The sequence below is a fragment of the Sus scrofa genome, chromosome 14, assembly GCF_054392235.1.
Source record: "Sus scrofa isolate SSC_HxYL_T2T_F1_AM1 chromosome 14, Sscrofa_HxYL_maternal_Yorkshire_Landrace_v2.0, whole genome shotgun sequence".
NCBI lineage: Eukaryota > Metazoa > Chordata > Mammalia > Artiodactyla > Suidae > Sus > Sus scrofa.
Genome location: NC_139396.1, coordinates 95,451,412 through 95,471,436, shown reverse-complemented (window position 1 = coordinate 95,471,436; position 20,025 = coordinate 95,451,412). Strand labels below are relative to the sequence as shown.

Genomic DNA, 20,025 nt, shown 5'->3' with positions numbered 1-20,025 from the left:
CCTGCACCTCCTGGTTCTGGAGATTAAACAGCAGTTCAGAGACTGGTAGTCCAATCTCAGAGTCCCAGCTCTTTACAGTTTTGCTTCTTATGTCAGGATGCCATCTCCCAGCCCCTTGCCCTTGAATATACATGAAGGTGCTAGAGGTTTGATCCTCCAGGAGGGCTGCTGGCTCTTCCCAGCAGGCCCACATCTAAGTTTTCATTTTCATGTTCCAGAAAAATTGATTTTCTCTAACCCAACCTCCCGAATGAGAGTCTCAACCCTCCCACCCCAGCCCAGGCCCTCTATTCCAATGGCCTCACACAACCCCATGTCTTATTCTGCTAAACTGAGCTTTCTGAGGGTAGGGGAGCCAGACTGCCTGGGTTCTCGTTGCAACTCTTCTGTTTACCTACTAGGCCTTGGTTTCTACAGGAGCGAACAGGAGTTCCCTTGTGGCACAGCAGATGAAGGATCTGGTGTTGTCACTGCTGTGGCACAAGTTTGATCCCTGCCCTGGGAACTTTTGCATGCTGCAGGCATGACCAAAAAAAAATCCCTAAACCAAGGATGAACATAATATTCCCATTTTATGGGAGTGTTGTGAAGACTAGTTAGAAAAATTGTGTCAGAGGTTCCTATTGTGATGCAACAGGATTGACGGTGTCTCTGCCATGGCAGGGATGCAGGTTCAATCCCGGCCCAGAGCAGTGGGTTAGTGATCTGGCATTGCTGCAGCTGTGACATAGGTTTCGACTCTGGCTTGGAATTGATCCCTGGCCTAGGAACTCCATATGCCACAGGGTGGCCAAAAAAGAAAAAGAAGGAAAAGAAAAATTGTGTCAAATACTTAGAAAAATCTCAGGCACGTAGGAAGTGCCATATAAAGATAAGCTATTTTTTTTTAAGATTTTAATTTTTTCCATTATAGCTGGTTTACAGTGTTCTGTCAATTTTCTGCTGTACAGCAAGGTGACCCTGTCACACACATACATATATACATTCTTTTTCTCACATTATCATGCTCCATCATAAGTGACTAGATGCAGTCCCCAGTGCTACACAGCAGGATCTCCTTGCGAAGATGAGCTATTGTTATATGACCTTTTTGTTAGGACTCTCCTCTGAGCGTGCTAAGAATGAGTATAGAGTGGTGTAGACTAATGTAGGGTTGTGGAAAGAGCACGGGCTTTGGAGTTGGACCACTCTGGGTTCAAATCCCAGCTCTTCACGTGTGGGCCTGGGTGAGCAACTTCGCTGAACCTCAGATCCCCTCATTACAGCGCATGTTCTAGCATGTTCTAAGGACAGACAATTCAGAAATGCTTGGCTGCAGCTTGTGGGAGCACTGTCAAAGATCTTTGCTCCGTAGAATCATGGAGTCACAGAATATCCAGTCTGCCTGAGACCCACATCCATGGTCCATACCCACTTTTACACAAGAGGAGATAAGCCCCCTGGAGAAGTCATTTTCGTGAGACCCCACAGCTGAGAGCAGAGGGGCTCCAGATGCTTCCACACCGAGGGCCGCCTGTGCCTCTTTCAGAGCCAGAAACATGTATAAGCAGGAGAGAAGAATGAAGAGACAGTGGCTCTGTCTTGAAATAACCTGGTCTGAGGGAGGGGGGCAGGCACTTAGGGCAAAATAGCTTTCCATGAGTGAGCAAATTCAGAGGTGCCTGCAGAGGCATAGACCAGCCAGCACTGAGTTAATGTGAGGTGCTGTCATGTCACCATCCGTCCAAGTCGCCGCAGCTGGTGGAGGCGCAGTCCCTCAAAGCTAGTGACTCTCAAACTCGAGTTGGAGGGCTTGTTAAAGCATAGGTGGCCCGACCCCACCCCCAGAGCTTCTGCTTCTGTAGGGCTGGTGTAGGGCCTGAGAATGTGCATTTCTAACAGGGTCTGGGGAGAGGCTGATGCTGTAGGTCTGGGGACTCCACTTTGAGATCCACTCTGTTGAGTAGTTCTTGCTACTGAGAGTGGTCCTTGGACCTGCCTGACAGAAATACAGGTCCAGGCCTGCAGCATCAGAAACCTGTCTTTGCAGGATCCCCAGGTAATCTGTTGACACGCTGTGGTTTGAGAGGTGATGGCATAGTGCAGAGTTCTCTTCCCTGGCTGCATGCTAGGATGACATGGGGAGCTTGAGAACCCCTGATTCCCAAGCCCCAGTTCTTAGTAATTAAGTTGGAATCTCTGGGAATGAGGCTTAGGTATCAAGAGTCTGTAAAGCTCCTCAGGAGGTTGGCCCAGGGTGGGGCCAAGTCTGAGAACCACCAGCTGGAATCTGCAATGGCAGCTGCGAGTGGTCTCACTGGTGATCAGCTCTAACCTTGGCATTTACCTGAGATGCAGACCAAGGGTGTAGGAGCCAAAGGGTCCTGCTTGAGGTCCACAGCCAATAAATGATATATCTAGGCTCTGGATAACTCTTTCACCAGCTCTTTCAACTCTAAGTCCCCTTAATATAGCTCCATGGTAACTGCAATATACCAGTGGCCACAGGAATCCACTGTAAATCTTGAAAGACCTGTGTGTTCCCTGGAACTCACTGTTTTCTTTCAGAGCAGCTGATCATCCCAAGTGAGAACTGCATATTGAAGGGAGGCTGTGTACATAGCAGCTGGGACTGTGAGCTCCGGGCCAGCCCTGCCACTTACTAACCAAGCCTGGAGCTCTGTGTCTCAGATTCTTCCTCTAGAAACAAAGATGGGGATAATAAATAGTTTCCACCTCACAAAGCCATAGTGAGGATTAAGAGTTAATATCCTACTACTCGGCCATAGAAGAGGATGAAATTTGGCCATCTGCAACCACATGGATGGACTGGGAGGGTTTTCTGCTTTGTGAAACAAGCCAGAGAAAGACAAACACTATTGACACCACTTATATGTGGAGTCTGAAAACAAACAAACTATTGACTATAACAAAAAAGAAACACGGAGTTCCCGTCGTGGCGCAGTGGTTAACGAATCCGACTAGGAACCATGAGGTTGCGGGTTCGGTCCCTGCCCTTGCTCAGTGGGTTAACGATCCGGCGTTGCCGTGAGCTGTGGTGTAGGTCGCAGACGCGGCTCGGATCCTGCGTTGCTGTGCCTCTGGCGTAGGCCGGTGGCTACAGCTCCGATTCAACCCCTAGCCTGGGAACCTCCATATGCCGCGGGAGCGGCCCAAGAAATAGCAACAACAACAACAACAAAAGAGACAAAAAGACAAAAGACAAAAAAAAAAAAAAAAAAAAACAGACTCACAGATACAGAGAATAGACTAATGGTTACCAGTGGGAAGAGGGAAGGGGCAGAGGGCAAAATAGGGGTAGGGGAGTAAGAGGTACAAACTATTATGTATAAATAAACTACAAGGCTATATTGTACAGCATAGGGAATATAGCCAATATTTTTAAACTATAAATGGAGTATAACCTTTAAAAATTGGGAATCACGATTGTGCACTTGAAACTTATATAATATTGTACATCAACTGTACCTCAATAAATAAAGAAAAATAAATTTAAAAATTAAAGCTGAGATCACTGACTTGCATGTAGAAAGCACTTTATAAATGTTATTATTTCATTAACATGGGTGACCTAGGATAAATCATGTGACCTTGAGCAATCCAGTCTTTAACTTCTCTGTGACTCAGTTTCCTCCTCTGTTCAAGGAGGGTAAGTATAGAGCTGCCCCTACAGAGTAGTCGCAAGGAGTAGATGAGATTGTAGGTCTAAGGTTCTGAGCAGTTTCAGACACACAGCTGATGTCAGTGAATGGTAGCTGTGGTCATTCAGGACAGACTGAGAGCCTGCACAGGAGTCAGTTCTGGATGGGCCAGAGTCTGGGTTGGGCTGGTCCCAATTCTCTGAAGGAAGCATCTAAAGTCATGGGGATTGGAGTTCCCTAGTGTCCTAGCAGTTAAGGATTCAATGTTGTCACTGCTGTGGCTCGGGTTCGATCCCTGGTCCGGGAACGTTTGCATGCTGCGGGCACAGCCAAAAAGAGTCATGGGGATTGAGGTTTCTGGCATGTTTTGCCTGGAGTAAAGCTTATAGTGTCCTTCATCCTCATGCATGTAAAGCATTTTCATGCAGGGGAAAATATCTATATGTAAGCCAAAAGGGCAGAAGGAACATTAGGTAGTAGCAGGGTAGCAGTTATCATATAGTTGATGAAAGAACTCTCTAACAGTTAAAACCATTCTGTGGGAGGGAGGTGAGCCCCCCATCAGCAGAAGTGTTCAATAAGAACTCTGTGCGCTCTGATGGAGACATTGTAAGAATTTTAGGTCTGAGCTTGGAGGCTGCATTACTCAGTGTTCTCAAGCTTGCTTATTGATAAAAATCACCTGGGAATACTTGTTAAAAACACAAATTCTCGGGAATTCCCCCTTTGGCACAGTGGAAACGAATCCAACTAGTATCCACGAGGATGTGGGTTTGATCCCTGGCCTCACTCAGTGGATTAAGGATCCGGTGTTGCCATGAGCTGTAGTGTAGGTCGCAGATACGGCTCAGATCCTGAGTTGCTGCAGCTGTGGTGTAGGATGGCAGCTGCAGCTCTCCTAGCCTGAGAACTTCCATATGCCATGGGTGTGGCCCTACAGAGCAAAACAACAAAAACAAACCCGCCACAAATTCCCTGGTCCCATTCCAGACCCACTGAGGGGGTAGGGGCCTAGGAATCAGCTCTCCAGCTGATTCTTACTGGAAAGTTTGGGAAAGTTGGGCTAAATGACTTTCAACCTTCTTCTAATCCTGAGATTCCCTGAAAAAAGTCATTTGTGAAAAGAGACATTTTGTGAAAAAGAAGACGTTCTGGGTGGGAGCGGGTCACACTGGTGGCATATTTCCTCCTACAGCCTTGGTCAGGCCATGATGCCCAGGCACCTGCCAGCCTGTGTCCCCGACACTTTCTCCTTGGGCTCTGTGACTCTGTTGCCAGGGGCTCTGGGACTCTCGCTGCTCCCCCGCAGGGTCCTTCCACCGGGCCCACCTCTGAGCCGGGACTAAGCAGGGATCAGAGTTCCGTATTTTTAAGGAACAACACAAGCTTCACACCCCCCCACCCCCCGACCCCCTGCCCCCGACTTCCCGCAGAACGTTCTGTTTACTGCTTGGATTTTGTTGGTTTTGCCCACGAGTTACTTTTCATCAGGCATTCATTAGACTTGATGAGATAACCTTTAATGAAGGACCCATGCATTTTGAATTAAAAAGCTTCTTTATTAACACAAAGTACTATTCTAAATTAGAGGTTTGGGGATGTGCAATTTGGCCTTCTGGCAATAATAATTATGAGGATAATTATGCCTTGTGTTTATTACAGTGCCTTCCCCCCAAGGGTCTCTGGTCTCTGCTATAGCTCAGGTGTTGGTGGGGGCGCGTGGGGTGGGGCACCGGGGAAAGGCACACTCAAATGAATCCAGCTGCCATCCAGCTGTTGATGGAGGCCCCTATGGTTAGTATCCCCGAGTCCCTGGTGGAGTCTGTGGGCATGTATGCACCACCAGGGAGCTTGAAACGATTATGGGGCTGGAGCCTTCCTTTCTGGTGAGGCTCCAGGAAATTGCAGGAGGAGGCAGGGCTCAAAGGTGGCGCCCCAGAGGGCTTTCGCTCACGCCATGGCCCTTGCCTTCCCTTCTTGTCTGATTCTAATAATCTCTCATCAGTGCGCAGCTGGAATCTAGGGCCACCAATTGTTCTGAGTTGTCTGGGACCAAGGAGGAGTCCACCAGGATGCAGGACTTGGGGTGCTAAAATCGGAAACATCTTGGGCAAACTGGGACAAGTTGATCACCCTCCTGAAATCTTTGTGCTCCAGTTCTTTGCAACTCCATCACCTCTCCCCAAATGACCTTGGACAATTATCAGCAGAGGCCTCATTGTCCTCCTGAGAGGGTCACTCCTGGTTGTTATGGGAATTTAATGAGTTAATACATAAAAAGCACCTACTCCTGGCACATAGTACTTGTGACATTAGCTTTGCTTGTTCTTTTGAGTGGACTGAGACCTTTGAGGCCACTCGGCCTCCATCTGGTGCAGGGGTCCTCTCTGGTGACCCTGCCTGATCACCCAAGATGTAACATCCCTTCTTCATGTGTGGCCTTTTCCTATGGCTGGTGAACCAGCCACTATGCTCTTGGCTCTGAGGACCCAGAGAGGATGGGACTCTTTTCTTGGTGACATCCCATGGATCCTTGAGGACCACTCACCTGTCTCCAGCCTGGGTCTCCTCTTCCCTGGGCAGGTCTCCCTTCGTGGGACCTGACCCCTGACTGCATCCTAGTTGTGTCCCCCAGAAGTGGTGTTGTCTGCCCCCGTAAGCCCCAGGGCCCAGCCTTGAACTTGGCTGAGCTCTGGGGGCTTTTCTCTGCCACGGACAGTTATAGCAGGTGTAGAAGGTACCCATCCTTTGAATTAGACCTGGAGAAGAATTTTCTGAGGACAAAAGTCTCATGAAGAAGGCCGCAGGGCCTCTGTCCCCAGATCATGGGTGCTGAGCTGGAAAGGCCGACAAGAGTTTGTAGCCAAGCCCCTGCTCAGCAGGGACTCCTCCTTCTCTGGCCCAGAGGCAGGTCCCCTGCACTTGCTTGACTCAAGGTGGTGGGATAGCACAATGGTTAGGACCCCCAGCTGCCTGATCAGCCTAATTTGCATCCAAATCTTACTTCCCTACTTTCAGCTGAGGGACTTTGGGCAAGTCACTTGCAATGTCCTTATAGGTACAGAAGGGTTACAAGCTAGCTCATATGAAATAGTGACTGGGGGAGTTCCCGTCGTGGCACAGTGGAAATGAATCTGACTAGGAACCATGAGGTTTTCAGGTTTAATCCCTGGCCTTGCTCAGTGGCTTGAGGAGCTGGCATTGCCGTGAGCTGTGGTGTAGGTTGCAGATGTGGCTCGGATCTGTTGTTGCTGTGGCTGTGGCATAGGCCGGCAGCTGCAGCTCCAGCTCCTATTAGACCCCTAGCCTGGGAACCTCCATATGCCCGTGGGTGTGGCCCTAAAAGGAGAAAAAGACAAAAAAAAAAAAAAAAAAAAAAAAAAAAAGAAGAAAGAAATAGTGACTGGTACTATTTACAGTTGCTATTATCCTCATCCCCCAGGGAATGGCTGAGAATTTTTTTGCTCCTTCTGCTCAGATGGGAAGTTGACTGGGCCAAGTTGAGGTTTGCTCCTTCCTGTCTGGGTACCTGGATCTCCATATTCTTGTCCCAGGGACATGAAGCACTGTTCCCCGAGATGATGGACTTCTCCTCCCAGCATGGGGAGTTCACCGGCTGGGTTAGTGGCTGGTGACATGGCCTGGCTGGAGGGTGTTGGCATCACATCCCAGCCAGACTGTTTCGAGCAGGTGTTTCATGGCGCACCTTCCTTCCTGTGCACCAAAGGATGGAGGAAACGGATGGAACTGCCAAGAACCAAACCAAAACAAAAAAACAGGATGGGAGTTCCCCGTTGTGGCTCAGTGGTAATGAACCCAACTAATATCCACGGGGATGCAGGTTTAATCCCTGGCCTCTCTCATTGGGTTAAGGATCTGACATTGCTGCAAGTTATGGTGTAGGTTGAAGAGGTGACTCGGATCTGGTGTTACTGTGGCTGGCAGCTGCAGCTCTGATTCAACCCCTAGCCTAGGAACTTCCATATGCCCTAGGTGCCACACCACCGCCAAAAAACATAGGGAAGCCACAGGGCACAGTGCAGAATGGTGCCTGGCACACAGTAGGGCCTTGATAGCTCTCTGTGGAAGGCAAATGAAAGCAGCAAGTGTGGATGCATTCTGGGCCCTCAGCAGCCTCTAGGTGTGGGGCCATGTGCTCCTGTGACTATGTCAGTGGCCAAATGAGGCAAGGCTGTGTGTTGCTTGCACCAAGGACTGGGAGCGTAGGGTGGTTGGGATGGCTTGTGGCAAGCCCAGGTGGGAGGAACGAGACTGAGGGCTGGACGTTTCTGGGCTGATCTCAATAAGACACCTGCTTTGAGGACCCTTGGAAATAGCTTGAACAGCTTGGTGGCTTTCTGTCTCTTCTGCCTTCATCATGAGCAGGGAGCAGGAGTGCATTGTATGATTCTTCAGTGATGTCTGAGTCCTGAAAGTTCCATTTCCTAGCTTCTGCTCCATTTCAAGACAGAGATCGACTGTCTTTCTTTCACAGATCTTCCTTCTCTGTTTCTCACTTTCACAGGGAGCTGACCCACTTTATCCTTGAATTGGCCAGGTTATTTTTTCCAATAAAAGCTCTTTTTATGATACCTTTATTTTTTCTATTTTTAAAATTTATGTATTTATTTATTTAGTCTTTTTAGGGCCATACCTGCAGCTTTAGTTCCCAGGCTAGGGGTGGAATTGAAGCTTCAGCTGCTGGTCTGCACCACAGCCACAGCAATGCCAGATCTGAGCTGCATCTGCGACCTACACCACAGCTCACAGCAATGCCAGATCCTTAACCCACTGAGCGAGGCCAGGGATAGAACCTGCAACCTCATTGGTTGGATTCATTTCTGCTGAGCCATGATGGGAACTCCCTTTGTGATTCTTTTATGGCTTCGAGGTTTAGAAAGTCATCCTCTATTAGGAGGTTGTATGAATGTTAAATTATGTTTACTTCGGACTTTGTTTAATTTCAAAAACTATTTAAAATATAATTCTAGGGAGTTCCCTTGTGGCTTTAGCAGGTTAATGATCTGGTGCTGTCACTGCAGTAGCTCAGACCCCTGGCCCAGGAACAGGTGCAGCCAAAAAAAAAAAAAAAAGAAAGAAAAAAAAAAGAAAAGAAATAAAATAGAATTCTATCTCGAGTTTTGTTTTGATTCTTTGGTTAACTTAGAGTCTTTCTCTTGTTTGGGTTCCCAAAATTACTGATTTGTTATTCTGACGTCAGTTATTATTCCTTCCCTTCCCAAATTTATTTGTGAATCCTCCTTTAGCATTTATTAAATTAAGACATGTTATTTATGGACTGTACTTTCTGAACTGTGCATTTTCTTTCTATGATCTTTTTTTTTTTGTCTTTTTAGGGCTGCACCCATGGCACACGGAGGTTCCCAGGCTAGGGGTCGAATTGGAGCTGTAGCTGTGGCTACAGCAACACAGGATCCCAGCCACATCTGCAACCTACACAGCTCACGGCAAAGCCGGATCCTTAACCCACTGAGTGAGGCCAGGTATCGAACCTGCATCCTCGTGGATACTAGTCAGATTATTTTCTGCTGAGATTATGATCTATTTTTTCCTGTTATCCTCTATTTTAATTACTATAGCCTTATAAAATTTGTTATCACTCCATCTTGTCTTTTAGAGAATCTTACTTGCTTATTCCTCAGTTGAAATTTAAAACTATTTCATCAAGGAGTTCCCATTGTGGCTCAGTGGGAGTACCCCAACTAGTATCCATGAGGATGTGGGTTCAATCCCTGGCCTTGCCCAGTGGATTAAGGATCTGGCATTGCCAAAAGCTGTGATGTAGGTCACAGATGTGGCTCATATCTGGCGTTGCTGTGGCTGTGGTGTAGCCTGGCAGCTGCAGTTCCGTTTTGACCCCTAGCCTGGGAACTTCCATATGCCACAGGTGTGGCCCTAAAAAGAAAGAAAGAAAGAGAAAAACTATTTCATCCAGTTTAAAAAACAAACAAACAAACAAACAAACTTTGGGGATTTGAGCAGGAATTCCATTAAACAATTTGTAAATTTTTAAAAAAAATCACCATCAGGAGTTCCCTGATGGACTGGTGGTTAAGGATCCGGCATTGCCCCTGCTGTGGCTTAGGTCACTACTGTGGCACAGGTTCAATCCCTGGCCCAGGATCTAATTTCTTGCTGTGGATATGGCCAAAAAAAAATCACCTTCAGTTCAATATTTTGACATGTCCCTGAATGTTGTATATGTTCATGTATAAATCTAATTTAAAAATATCTTTGTGAACTTTTCTACCTTTCTTGATATTGGTCACATACATTTTCCATTATGATTTTCTCTATTTTATATTATTTTATCTTTATTGAAAAAAAATCTTTTTTTGCTTTTTAGGGCCGCACCCATGGCATATGGAGGTTCCTAAGCTAGGGGTCGGATTAGAGCTGCAGCTGCTGGCCTACACCACAGCCACAGCAACGCAGGATCCAAGCCATGTCTGAAATCTACACTACAGCTCATGGCAATGCCGAATCCTTAACCCACTGAGCAAGGCCAGGGATCAAACCCGCGACTTCATGGTTATTAGTTGGATTCATTTCTGCTATGCCACAGCAGGAACTCCTCTATTTTATATTATATCGTGGTTTGGAATAGAATCCTTAAAAACTATAGTTATTGCCGGCATATAGGAATATTATTGATATATCCAGGAGTGGAATTGATGGGTCATACAGTAACTTTAGGTTTAACCATTTGAGGAACTGCCAGGCTCTTCTCCACAGAGGTTTCCCTGCCGCCTCTTGGACAGGCTTGTCTTCAGAGTCACAGGACAGGGAAGAAAGTCAAACCACAGAGTCTGTGCGAATTGCCTGTTTTCAAAGCAGCAGACTATTATAAATATCCTTAAGACTACAGCTTCACCGTCAAGTCTGATGATCCCAGAGAAAGTTGTGGATCCTGTGAGGCCTCAAGCTCACGGCTATGAGTGCTGGTCATCGGGTGCCTTCTGCGTTCTGGCTAGCAGACTGTGCTCTTAGAGAAGGTGCTAGAATAAACTCTAAGGTTCAGGGTTCAAGACTGGGTGACACGGAGTTCCCATCGTGGTACAGTGGAAACGAATCCGACTAGGAACCATATAGGTTTCGGGTTCAATCCCTGGCCTTGCTCAGTGGGTTAAGGATCCGGCGTTGCCGTGAGCCATGGTGTAGGTCGCAGACGAGGCTGGGATCTGGTGTTGCTATGGCTGTGGTGTAGGCCGGTGGCTACAGCTCTGATTAGACCCCTAGCCTGGGAACCTCCATATGCCGCTGGTGCGGCTCTAAAAGGACAAAAGACAAAAAAAAGAACGGGTGACATATAGTGATGAAGGCTCTTGGAGGAGGGGTGGGGGTCTCAAGCCGGGGACAGGGAAGACGGGGGAGGGAAAGGAGACTGGGAGGAGAAAGAGGGTGTTGGGCGTTTGGAGTTTGGGGTAGGTCCATGGGCAGCTGTGACTGCTAACGCTGACCTATGTCCTTTGGCTGCAGATCTGGCCGAGTGCAAGCTGGTTTCCTTCCCCATCGGCATCTACAAGGTCCTGCGGAATGTCACCGACCAGATCCACCTCATCACGCTGGCCAACAATGAGCTCAAGTCCCTCACCAGCAAGTTCATGACGACTTTCTCTCAGCTCCGAGGTAGGTCCTGGTCAGCTCAGGCCAGGAGGGCAAGCTGGCCCTTGTCTTCCAGCTCCAGCCCTGTCTGACAGTGTCACCAGGGTCAGCTAGACTCAGAAAACCACTCCCAGGGGAGACTTTAAGGCTGGACCTATGCCTTCCCTGCAGCTGGACGTTTCTAAGTATCACTCATGCCTCTAGCAGCCTGTGAATCAGACTGACTAATGGCCAAGGGGGCGGATCCTGGAGTGATTCTCTTGTTCTAAACAGACCAGTGGGGTATTTGGCGTCCTGCAGCTCAGGAATAAATATTTCTCGGTAGACTTGAATGAGTGCCCTTCTGACTCCCCCAGTCTGCTTTGTTCTCGCACGTTGCTTTCTCGGTTCAGGAGTGACAGATGCCAGGGATGTTGTCTCCTCTGCTGTGCACACACAGAGCAAGCAGCCACGGATGCTCAGCAGGGAGGTGGATGGGAGGCCAGCAGGTCCGCCTTGTAGATTCGTTTGAAAGGGCGCCTGCGGGTGGACGAGCAGGATGCAGTAGCCACTGCAATGCCCACTCCCCTGCTGCTGCTTTCTTACCCGGGTGAGATGGGTCCTCCCAGCCAGCAGGGCCTTCAGAGCAGCAGCTCTCAGCCTGGCTAAAGTCAGAATCACCTGACGAGCTTTTCTCCAGGTACCATGGCCTTGCCTTCACCCCAAGACCCATTGAATCACAATGTCTGGATGTGGGTCTGGGCGTAGGCATCGGTTAAAACCTGTTTTCGGTCATTCTGAAGGGCTGGCAGCCAAGGTGGAGACCATAGTTCAGGAGTTATAAACACAAATGCCCAAGAGACTAGCAGGTAAGTAATGGGTGACTCTGATTGGGCCTGTGACAAGTGAGGCTGGTGGGGACTGGAGCCAACTGATCGGTGCCCTGCTCCGCCTTTGCCAGATGTGCCCTGGGATTGTTCTGATTGTGTTATTAAATTGAATCTGCAAATAGGGATGCTTTCATGAATTTTATCAATTTTTATATAATCTGGCAGCCAATAAAGCACATTTTGCAAGTTAGATTTAGCTTATGGGCCAAGTTGGGAGAGTCTCCCATAGCGTGGTAGAGCTGCCTCCGCTGTCTCATTTGATGGGTGGAGGAGGAAGGTCAGGAAGAGGAGGGACTGGTCCAGGGTCTGAGAGCCATACACCCAGGTTGCCCACTTCCCAGCCAGGGCTGTCTTTCCAGGCCACCTATATTAGCTCAAGGACCCCCGAGAGAGGACTTGACCTTCAGCAGCACCTTGTGGGATGAATAAGTGGGCCCACTCCAGGGGGCGTGGCAGCCAGTGCTGGAGAAATGTGCTTGGGGCCCCGTATTCTTGCCTCAGCTGTGGAAATATTTACCATAGCTCTCTTTCATCCGAATCTGATGAAGGGTGCTGTTTGAGCTCTCTCCTGTGTTCTGGTGGCTCCTACCTTCCTCATGCTGCTTGGGATAACCAAGGGAAGGCCGTGGTGTGCCCAGTAATTGGATTTCACAGAGGCAGCAGTGGACTGAGGGGTGGCGAAAAGGCAGGGATGGGCTGGAGCTGTGGACCCGCCTGGTTCCCACAGAGGTGGCTCTGGGCCCCAGCCTTTGCCGTGGTTTCTCTTTCAAAGAGAAAAACCTTTCCTTTTATGTGTGAGGGGGAGGCTTGCATAGGCTTTGCTGGGGTCCATACCACCTGCTAGCATCCTCTTCTGGGTTCCTGACAGAGGAGGTAGGCTGCCTTGGTGCTGGGGAGAGAGCTACCTGCTTGCTCCCTGTCTGCTAAGTTGTCATCTGTGGGGACCCTAGGGACTTTCCTTTGCTAGGGTCATGGCCACTTCAGAGTTGGGTCACCTTTATCTTTTTTTTTTTTTTTTTGTCTTTTTAGGGCTACCCCCGTGGCATATGGAAGTTCCCAGGCTAGGGGTCCAATTGGAGCTATAGCCGCTGGCCAATGCCATAGCCACAGCAATGCAGGATCTGAGCCATGTCTGCGACCTACACCACAGCTCACGGCAATGCCAGATCTTTAACCCACTGAGCGAGGCCAGGCTTCAAACCTGAGTCCTCATGGATGCTAGTTGGGTTCATTAACCACTGAGCCACGATGGGAATGCCCAGAGTTGGGTCACCTTTAAATGATTACATCCCCTTGACTTCCTTCACCGATCTTATGGCGAGAAAAAGCGAGACCTGGAGAGGACAGTGGCACAAATAGAATCTGTCCAAAGGGCAAGTGGACCCTGAAGAGAGTGGGTCCCCATGTCTGGCTGTGGCTCTTCCGACCCCTCTCCTCCTGTGTCCCTATCTCCCCACTTCCTCCTGATGCCAGTCATTTGGCCCTTTTTATTTTATTTTATTTTTTTCTTTTTAGGGCTGCACCTGCGGCACATGGAGGTTCCAAGACTAGGGGTCTAATCAGAGCTGTAGCTGCTGGCCTACGCCACAGCCACAGCAATGCCAGATCCGAGCTGTGTCTGTGACCTACACCACAGCTCACGGCAACACTGGATCCTTGACCCACTGAGTGAGGCCAGGGATCAAACCTGCAACCTCGTGGTTCCTAGTCAGATTCGTTTCCGTTGCACCACGAGAGGAACTCCTGGCCCTTTTTACTGAGTATGTTCTGGACCTGCCAGGCCAGAGGTGTAAGAGATGCACCTGCGGGAATAGACCGAGAGAGGGCACCCAAATGAGAACCAGCAGAGGCTGTTCATTCAAAGCTCGCCCTAGCATCAGAGTCAGCCACTGTCACTTGCATTTGGCAGGAACTCCAACACAGGCAGAGGAGTGGGAAAGCTTTCTGGTGGATAAAAGGGAGAAGGCTGCAGCAGTGGTTCTGCCTGTTGGGAGGCCTTTGGCCTAGGGAAGCTGGAGGCAGGCCAGCCGCAGGGCGCCCTATGCGATTGGTAATGATGCATATCAGTCTCGCTCTGGTTGCTCTTGAGTGGGATGTAGGGACAAAAATTAGGGAACCTGTTAACAATCAAGTCCTGGCCATTTGGGGCCAGTGGTTACAGGGGGTATTATTTGGTTTCCCTGGGTTGTGGATGGAGATAGTAGTCTCTGTTTCTACAAGTCTGACTTACAGGAAGACTGGCTTCCTAGGCTGGCTGCTTTGCTAGTGGATTGGTTCCCTGGGCAGGTTGCCTCAGGGTGTAGGTCCCAGTTCTCTTATCATACTTGGTCTGGCCATTGTCTATGTATGTATTTAGTCTCTCACAGCCTGCCTTTCAGCTCAATTCATTGTTTCCTCCTGAGCACCTGTTCTGGGGCCAGTGTGGGCACGAACAAGTGAGAAATAACACAGAAGCCCAGATTCACTGGGCGCTGAGCCCTTCCAGCTCCATGCTGAGTGTTTTACGTGCATCATCTTATTTAATTCCCAGGGCACTGACGTCTGGGAAGAATAATAGAACCAAGATCTAGACCTGGGCCTCGAGGAGCTCCCAGTCTCTCAGGGAGGCACGCAGATAAGCAGACGTCCACTTTATAATGCAAAGGAATATTTACTCAATGTCTGGTGGGTGTGCCGAGAAGCCAGTTCTGTTTTGGGTGGGTGGGTGTGTTAGTTGAGAGGGCTGCCGTGACACAGCAGTGCAGACTGGGTGGCTGAAACAACAGTTATTTCTCAGGAGGCTGGACGTCAAGCGTCAGAAGCCAGCAGGTTTGGTTTCCCTTGGCTTGCAGATGGCCCTCTTCTCCCTGTGTCATCTCAAGACCATTTCTCTATGTAGGATCCCTGATGTCTCTTTGTATGTCCTCATTTCTTCTTCCTGTTATAAGGACAGCCGTCAGATCAGATTAGGGCCCACCTCTGACTGCCTCATTTTAACTTGATCACTTCTTTTTTTTTTTTTTTTTTGCTTTTTAGGGCTGCACCTGCAGCATATGGAAGTTCCCAGGCTAGGGGTTGAACCAGAGCTACAGCTTCCAGCCTACACCACAGCCACCGCAACTCGGGATCTGAACCATGTCTGCAACCTACACCACAGCTCATGGCAACACGGGATCCTTAACCAACTGAGCAAGGCCAGGGATCAAACCCACATCCTCATGGATACTAGTCGGGCTCATTACTGCTGAGCCACAATGGGAATCTCCCTTGGTCATTCTTAAAAAAACTTAACCCCAAATACAGTCAAACCGTGAGGTACTAGGGGTTAGGGCTCCACCATGCAACTCTGGGCGTGGGGTCTCCTAACAGTAGAGAATCAGAAAACCTCCAGAGGAAATGGCTTACAAATAGCATTTGAGGAGTTCCCGTTGTGGCTCAGTGGTCAACGAGCCCGACTAGGAACCATGAAGTTTTGGGTTCGATCCCTGGCCTTGCTCAGTGGGTTAAGGATCCGGCGTTGCCGTGAGCTGTGGTGTGGGTCACAAACAAGCTAGGATCCCACGTTGCTGTGGCTGTGGTGTAGGCTGGCAGCTGTAGCCTGATTGAACCCCTAGCCTGGGAACCTCCTATGTCACGGGTGTGGCCCTAGAAAAGGCAAAAAAAAAAAAGCATTTGACAGATGAGGAGGCGTTTACCAGATGGATCAGGGGAATTCCTGAGGCCTTTCAGAAAGAGGAGAGGTGTGTACAAATGGTACAAGACTGAACATTTTACAGAGCAGAGGGACATAGTGTGTCATTGGGGACCGGCCTAAGAGAACCATCTGTACAACACAAGCATCGGGGAGGGATTCTGGGAGGGTGGGATGGATTGGCCTGGGGAAAGGGGAGAGAAAGGCATCCTAGGCAGGGAAGTGACGTGAGTTAAGGCCCGAGGCTGCCAAGGTCTGGGAGGAGGCATGGTAACTGGGGCAGAAAGCATTTCGGGGGCTGGGCCCATGTCGGCAAGACCTCACATACCAAGTCCCCAGCTGTATCTTTATCCAGCTCCCAAGTGAAGTCATAGGACCCTCTATAGGGCAGGCAACTCCCCTGACCAGGAGAGCCTTGGGTTCGGGGGTGGGGGGTAGGAAGGGAGCAGCTGCCAGGGATGCTGCGGGTACAGCCAGGTTTGGTTGCCTGACACTAGCTATAAGGCTTCATTTGAAATGAATTCTTATTATTTGTTTTTAAATAGATAATAGGTATATACAGTATTCTAAAGTTTGCAATATTATGTCTCCCCCTTACTCCTGTCCTAGGTATCCAGTTGCCCTGTCCAGAGGCTGCCACATTACCCAGTTCTAGAGAGATTTTATGCCAGTGTGGATATAAATGTAGTCAATGTTAGTAGTGTTTACAGTAGGCCATCACAGGCAGGCACTGTTTTGAACACTTAGCAAGTATAACATTGTTGGAGTTCCTGTCGTGGCTCAGTGGTTAACAACCTGGCTAGTATCCATGAGAATGAGGGTTCGATCCCTGGCCTTGCTCAGTGGGTTAAAGATCCACCGTTGCTATGAGCTATGGTGTAGGTTATAGGCACAGCTCGGATTCTGCGTGGCTATGGTGTAGGCTGGCAGCTATAGCTCTGTTTTGACCCCTAGCCTGGGAATCTCCATATGCTGTGGGTGCGGCCCTCAAAAGACAAAAGACAAAAAAAAAAAAAAAGGATAACATTATTTACGTCTTTATAACTCTGTGAGGTCAGGACTCTTATTATCTTTGTTGTATATGAAGAAACTGAAGCACAGAGAGCTTAAGTAACTTGCCTGAGGTCACACAGCGAGAAGGAATGGGGTGAGGTCTGCGAGTCCAGATCCAGAGCCCCTTTATACATGACCAGTGGGGGTAGAGTGTATGCATGGTTTTTCAATTTCCCTTTTTTACTTAGCAATATATTTTGGAAAGTGGTGTGTGTTGGTATGAGAGCCACCTTTTCCTTTTTATGGGACAGAATGGTTAACACTTCATTGTAGTCTGTCCCAGACCCTCCCAGATCAGCAGAGTTTTCTCACCCAAGGACAGTTCCTCTGTCACCAAGGAGTGGATGTGGCTTTCAGAAACTGCACTCCTTTCTGCTCTGTCCCTCCTGTCCCCCATGGGCTGCAACTGTCACTGGGTGAAGCTTCCTCAGTGCTGAGCATGGGCCATTTGAAGGACAATGATTGTCCCACCCAACCCGCTGACTCTGCCCTGCAGGAGGGCTCTTGTAAGCAGGAAAGTAATTGCTCCTTGATGTAGGGTCACAGCCAAGGCACTGATTGATCTTCAGTGGGTAGGTATTTTTGGAAATTCCTTTACCACCTGGCTGTGTAATTACTGCAGGCCAGTCTTATCTGTCCCTTAATGGAATCAGCAGACCTCGTCTCTCCACTGGGGTCAGTCTGAGGCCTCCGAGTCAGCCTTGACAGTTGTCCAAGATAAGAGTGATGCAGAAGTAATAAGAGGAACTTGGGAAAAGAGAGATCCATTTAGCAGACACCGGAAACCACAGTTCAGAAGTGACAGTGAATAAGGGAATGTCATGCCTGGCTGCGCTCAGGCTGGGGGCGGTCTTGGGAGTGAGATGGAGTAAGGCCTTCTCCCAGAGCCCCTGTCCACCCTGGGAGCCCAGGTTGTTTGACTCTGAATCCTGGCTTAAGAGAGCAGGAAGAACTATCTGGATCTCCCCTAGTACAGCCTCCTGAGGCCAGAGGGCAGTGAAAGCCTGCATAATTGTGACCCCAGCAATGAGAAAGAATGTGTCCTGAGCGGGTGAGAAGTAGAGCTGGACATAGTTGTAGGCTCAGTACACCAGCCAATCAAGTGGCTGGGGCTATAGCCACACCTTTTTTTTTTTTTTGGGCCATGCCCACAGCATGTGGATGTTCTAGGGCCAGGGACTGAACCTGTGCCACGGCAGAACCAGAGTCACAACAGTGACAGGGCCAGATCCTTAACATGCTGAGCCACCAAGGAACCCCTATAGCCACACTTACGTTCTTCCTTTAAAGTGGAAGCCACAGGGAAAACCTCAAATGCTCAGGTTGTGGTGACATAATATCCCAGGGATATTATGGGGACAACAGGATCAGTGGTGTCTCTGGAGTGCTGGGACATAGGTTCATTCCCTGGCCTGGCACACTGGGTTAAGGATCCATCGTTGCCACAGCTGCACTGTAGGTTGCATCTTGGCTTGGATCTGATCCTTGGCCTGGGAACTCCATATGCCACAGAGACGACCAAAAAAAAAATCCGGAGTTCCCAGTGTGGCTTAGTGGGAATGAATCTCACTGGCATCCATGAGGATGCAGGTTCAATCCCTGGCCTCACTCAGTGGGTTAAGGATCCAGTGTTGCTGTGAGCTGTGGCGTAGCTCGGATCCTGTGTTGCTGTGGTTGTGGTGTAGGCTGGCAGCTGTAGCTCTGATTTGACCCCTAGCCTGGGAACCTCCATATGCTGCAGTTGTGGCCCTAAAAAGCAAACAAACAAACAAAGCCCCTATTGGATCTGTTGTGAACAGCTTTGCTCTCTTAAATTTGACCACTTAGAAGAAATGGTCTAGTTTCTTGAAAACCACAAACTACCAACATACAACCAAGGTGAAATGGACAATCTATGTAGTCCTCTAACCATTAAGGAAATTGAATTTATAAATAAAAAGATCCCCCAAAGAAGTCTCCAGGCCAATATGATCTCACTGGAGAATTCTATCAAACTTTTAAACACGAATTAACATCAATTTTACATAGTCTCTTCCAGAAAATAGAAGAGATACACACTTTCCAGCCCCTCTTATGAAGCCAGTATTACTTTGATTTCAAATCTGGATAAGGATGGTATAAAAGATAGTATAAAAGAAAAGAAAACTAATATCTCTCATGAACTAAAACGCAAAAATTCCTAGCAAAATATTAGCAGTCAAATCCAAGAATACGTAAAGAATTATATGCCATGATCAAATAGGATTTATCAATAGATATGCCAGGCTGCTTCAACATTTGAAAATCAATCTGTATAATCCATCATTTCAAAAGGCTAAAGAAGGAGTTCCCATCGTGGCTCAGCAGAAACAAATCCGACTAATATCCACGAGGATGCAGCTATCCACCCTTATCTCCCCTCAGTCACGCAGTGCCTGCCGCATGGAGATGCCGAGTTATATATGTGTTGAGTGGGCGAGTGGAGGCTGTTTTGGTATCCCTGACTGATTGACTTTTCTGTGGGCCATGTGTCCCAGCTAGGTCCACCTTCTCTTTTATTTTGCTGTTGATTCCTACCTTTAATGTTAGCTTTCAATTTTATTTCCACAAAAAGCTCTGTCATCCAATAATTGTCTCATGGATCTTGTACCCCCTAATAGAAGCAGTTCCATTTGTTGAATTCTTTCACTTTTCAAGGATTCATGTTCAAATACAGGGCTGAGTGTATAGGCAGTGCTTAATAAATACCTCTCTTGTGCAGCATGCCCTGCTTTTTGCAATACTCTCAATTCACTCTAACAGCCTTACTGTGAATGGGCAGGAAGGACCTTCTCATGGAGGCCGTCCAGAGGGAGGACGGGCCCAAGGACACACGATGAGTTAGACCAAAACCAGATCCTCCTGGTTCTTCCCCCTCATTCATTCATTCACTACTAAATAAGCAGGGATTGGGAGTTCCTATTGTGGTGCAGTGGAGATAAATCCAACCAGTATCCATGAGGATGCACATTCGATCCCTGACCTCACTCAGTGGGTTAGGGATCTGACATTGCAGTGACCTGTGGCTGTGGCATAGGCTGGAAGCTGTAGCTCCCATTCCACCCCTAGCCTGGGAACCTCCATATGCCGCAGGTGCGGCCCTTAAAAAAAAAAAAATTAAAAAAGCAGGGATTTGCCGAGTGTCTAC

The 20,025-nt window shown here is 48.5% G+C and overlaps 1 protein-coding gene across 5 annotated transcripts in view; it reads left to right on the top strand.

The window, feature by feature from the left end:
* Positions 1–20,025, top strand: part of LRRC20 (leucine rich repeat containing 20) — an 81,570-nt gene that overhangs the window by 23,555 nt on the left and 37,990 nt on the right. For 2 of the 5 annotated variants that reach the window (XM_001925274.6, XM_005657404.4), the window contains exon 3: positions 11,142–11,291. In XM_001925274.6, the coding sequence (XP_001925309.2) occupies positions 11,142–11,291 (150 nt within the window). Of the gene's footprint in view, positions 1–11,141; positions 13,751–16,736; positions 18,390–18,488; positions 19,005–20,025 lie in introns of those variants that run through there. The other 3 variants (XR_014828066.1, XR_014828064.1, XR_014828065.1) reach the window with 3 other exon arrangements.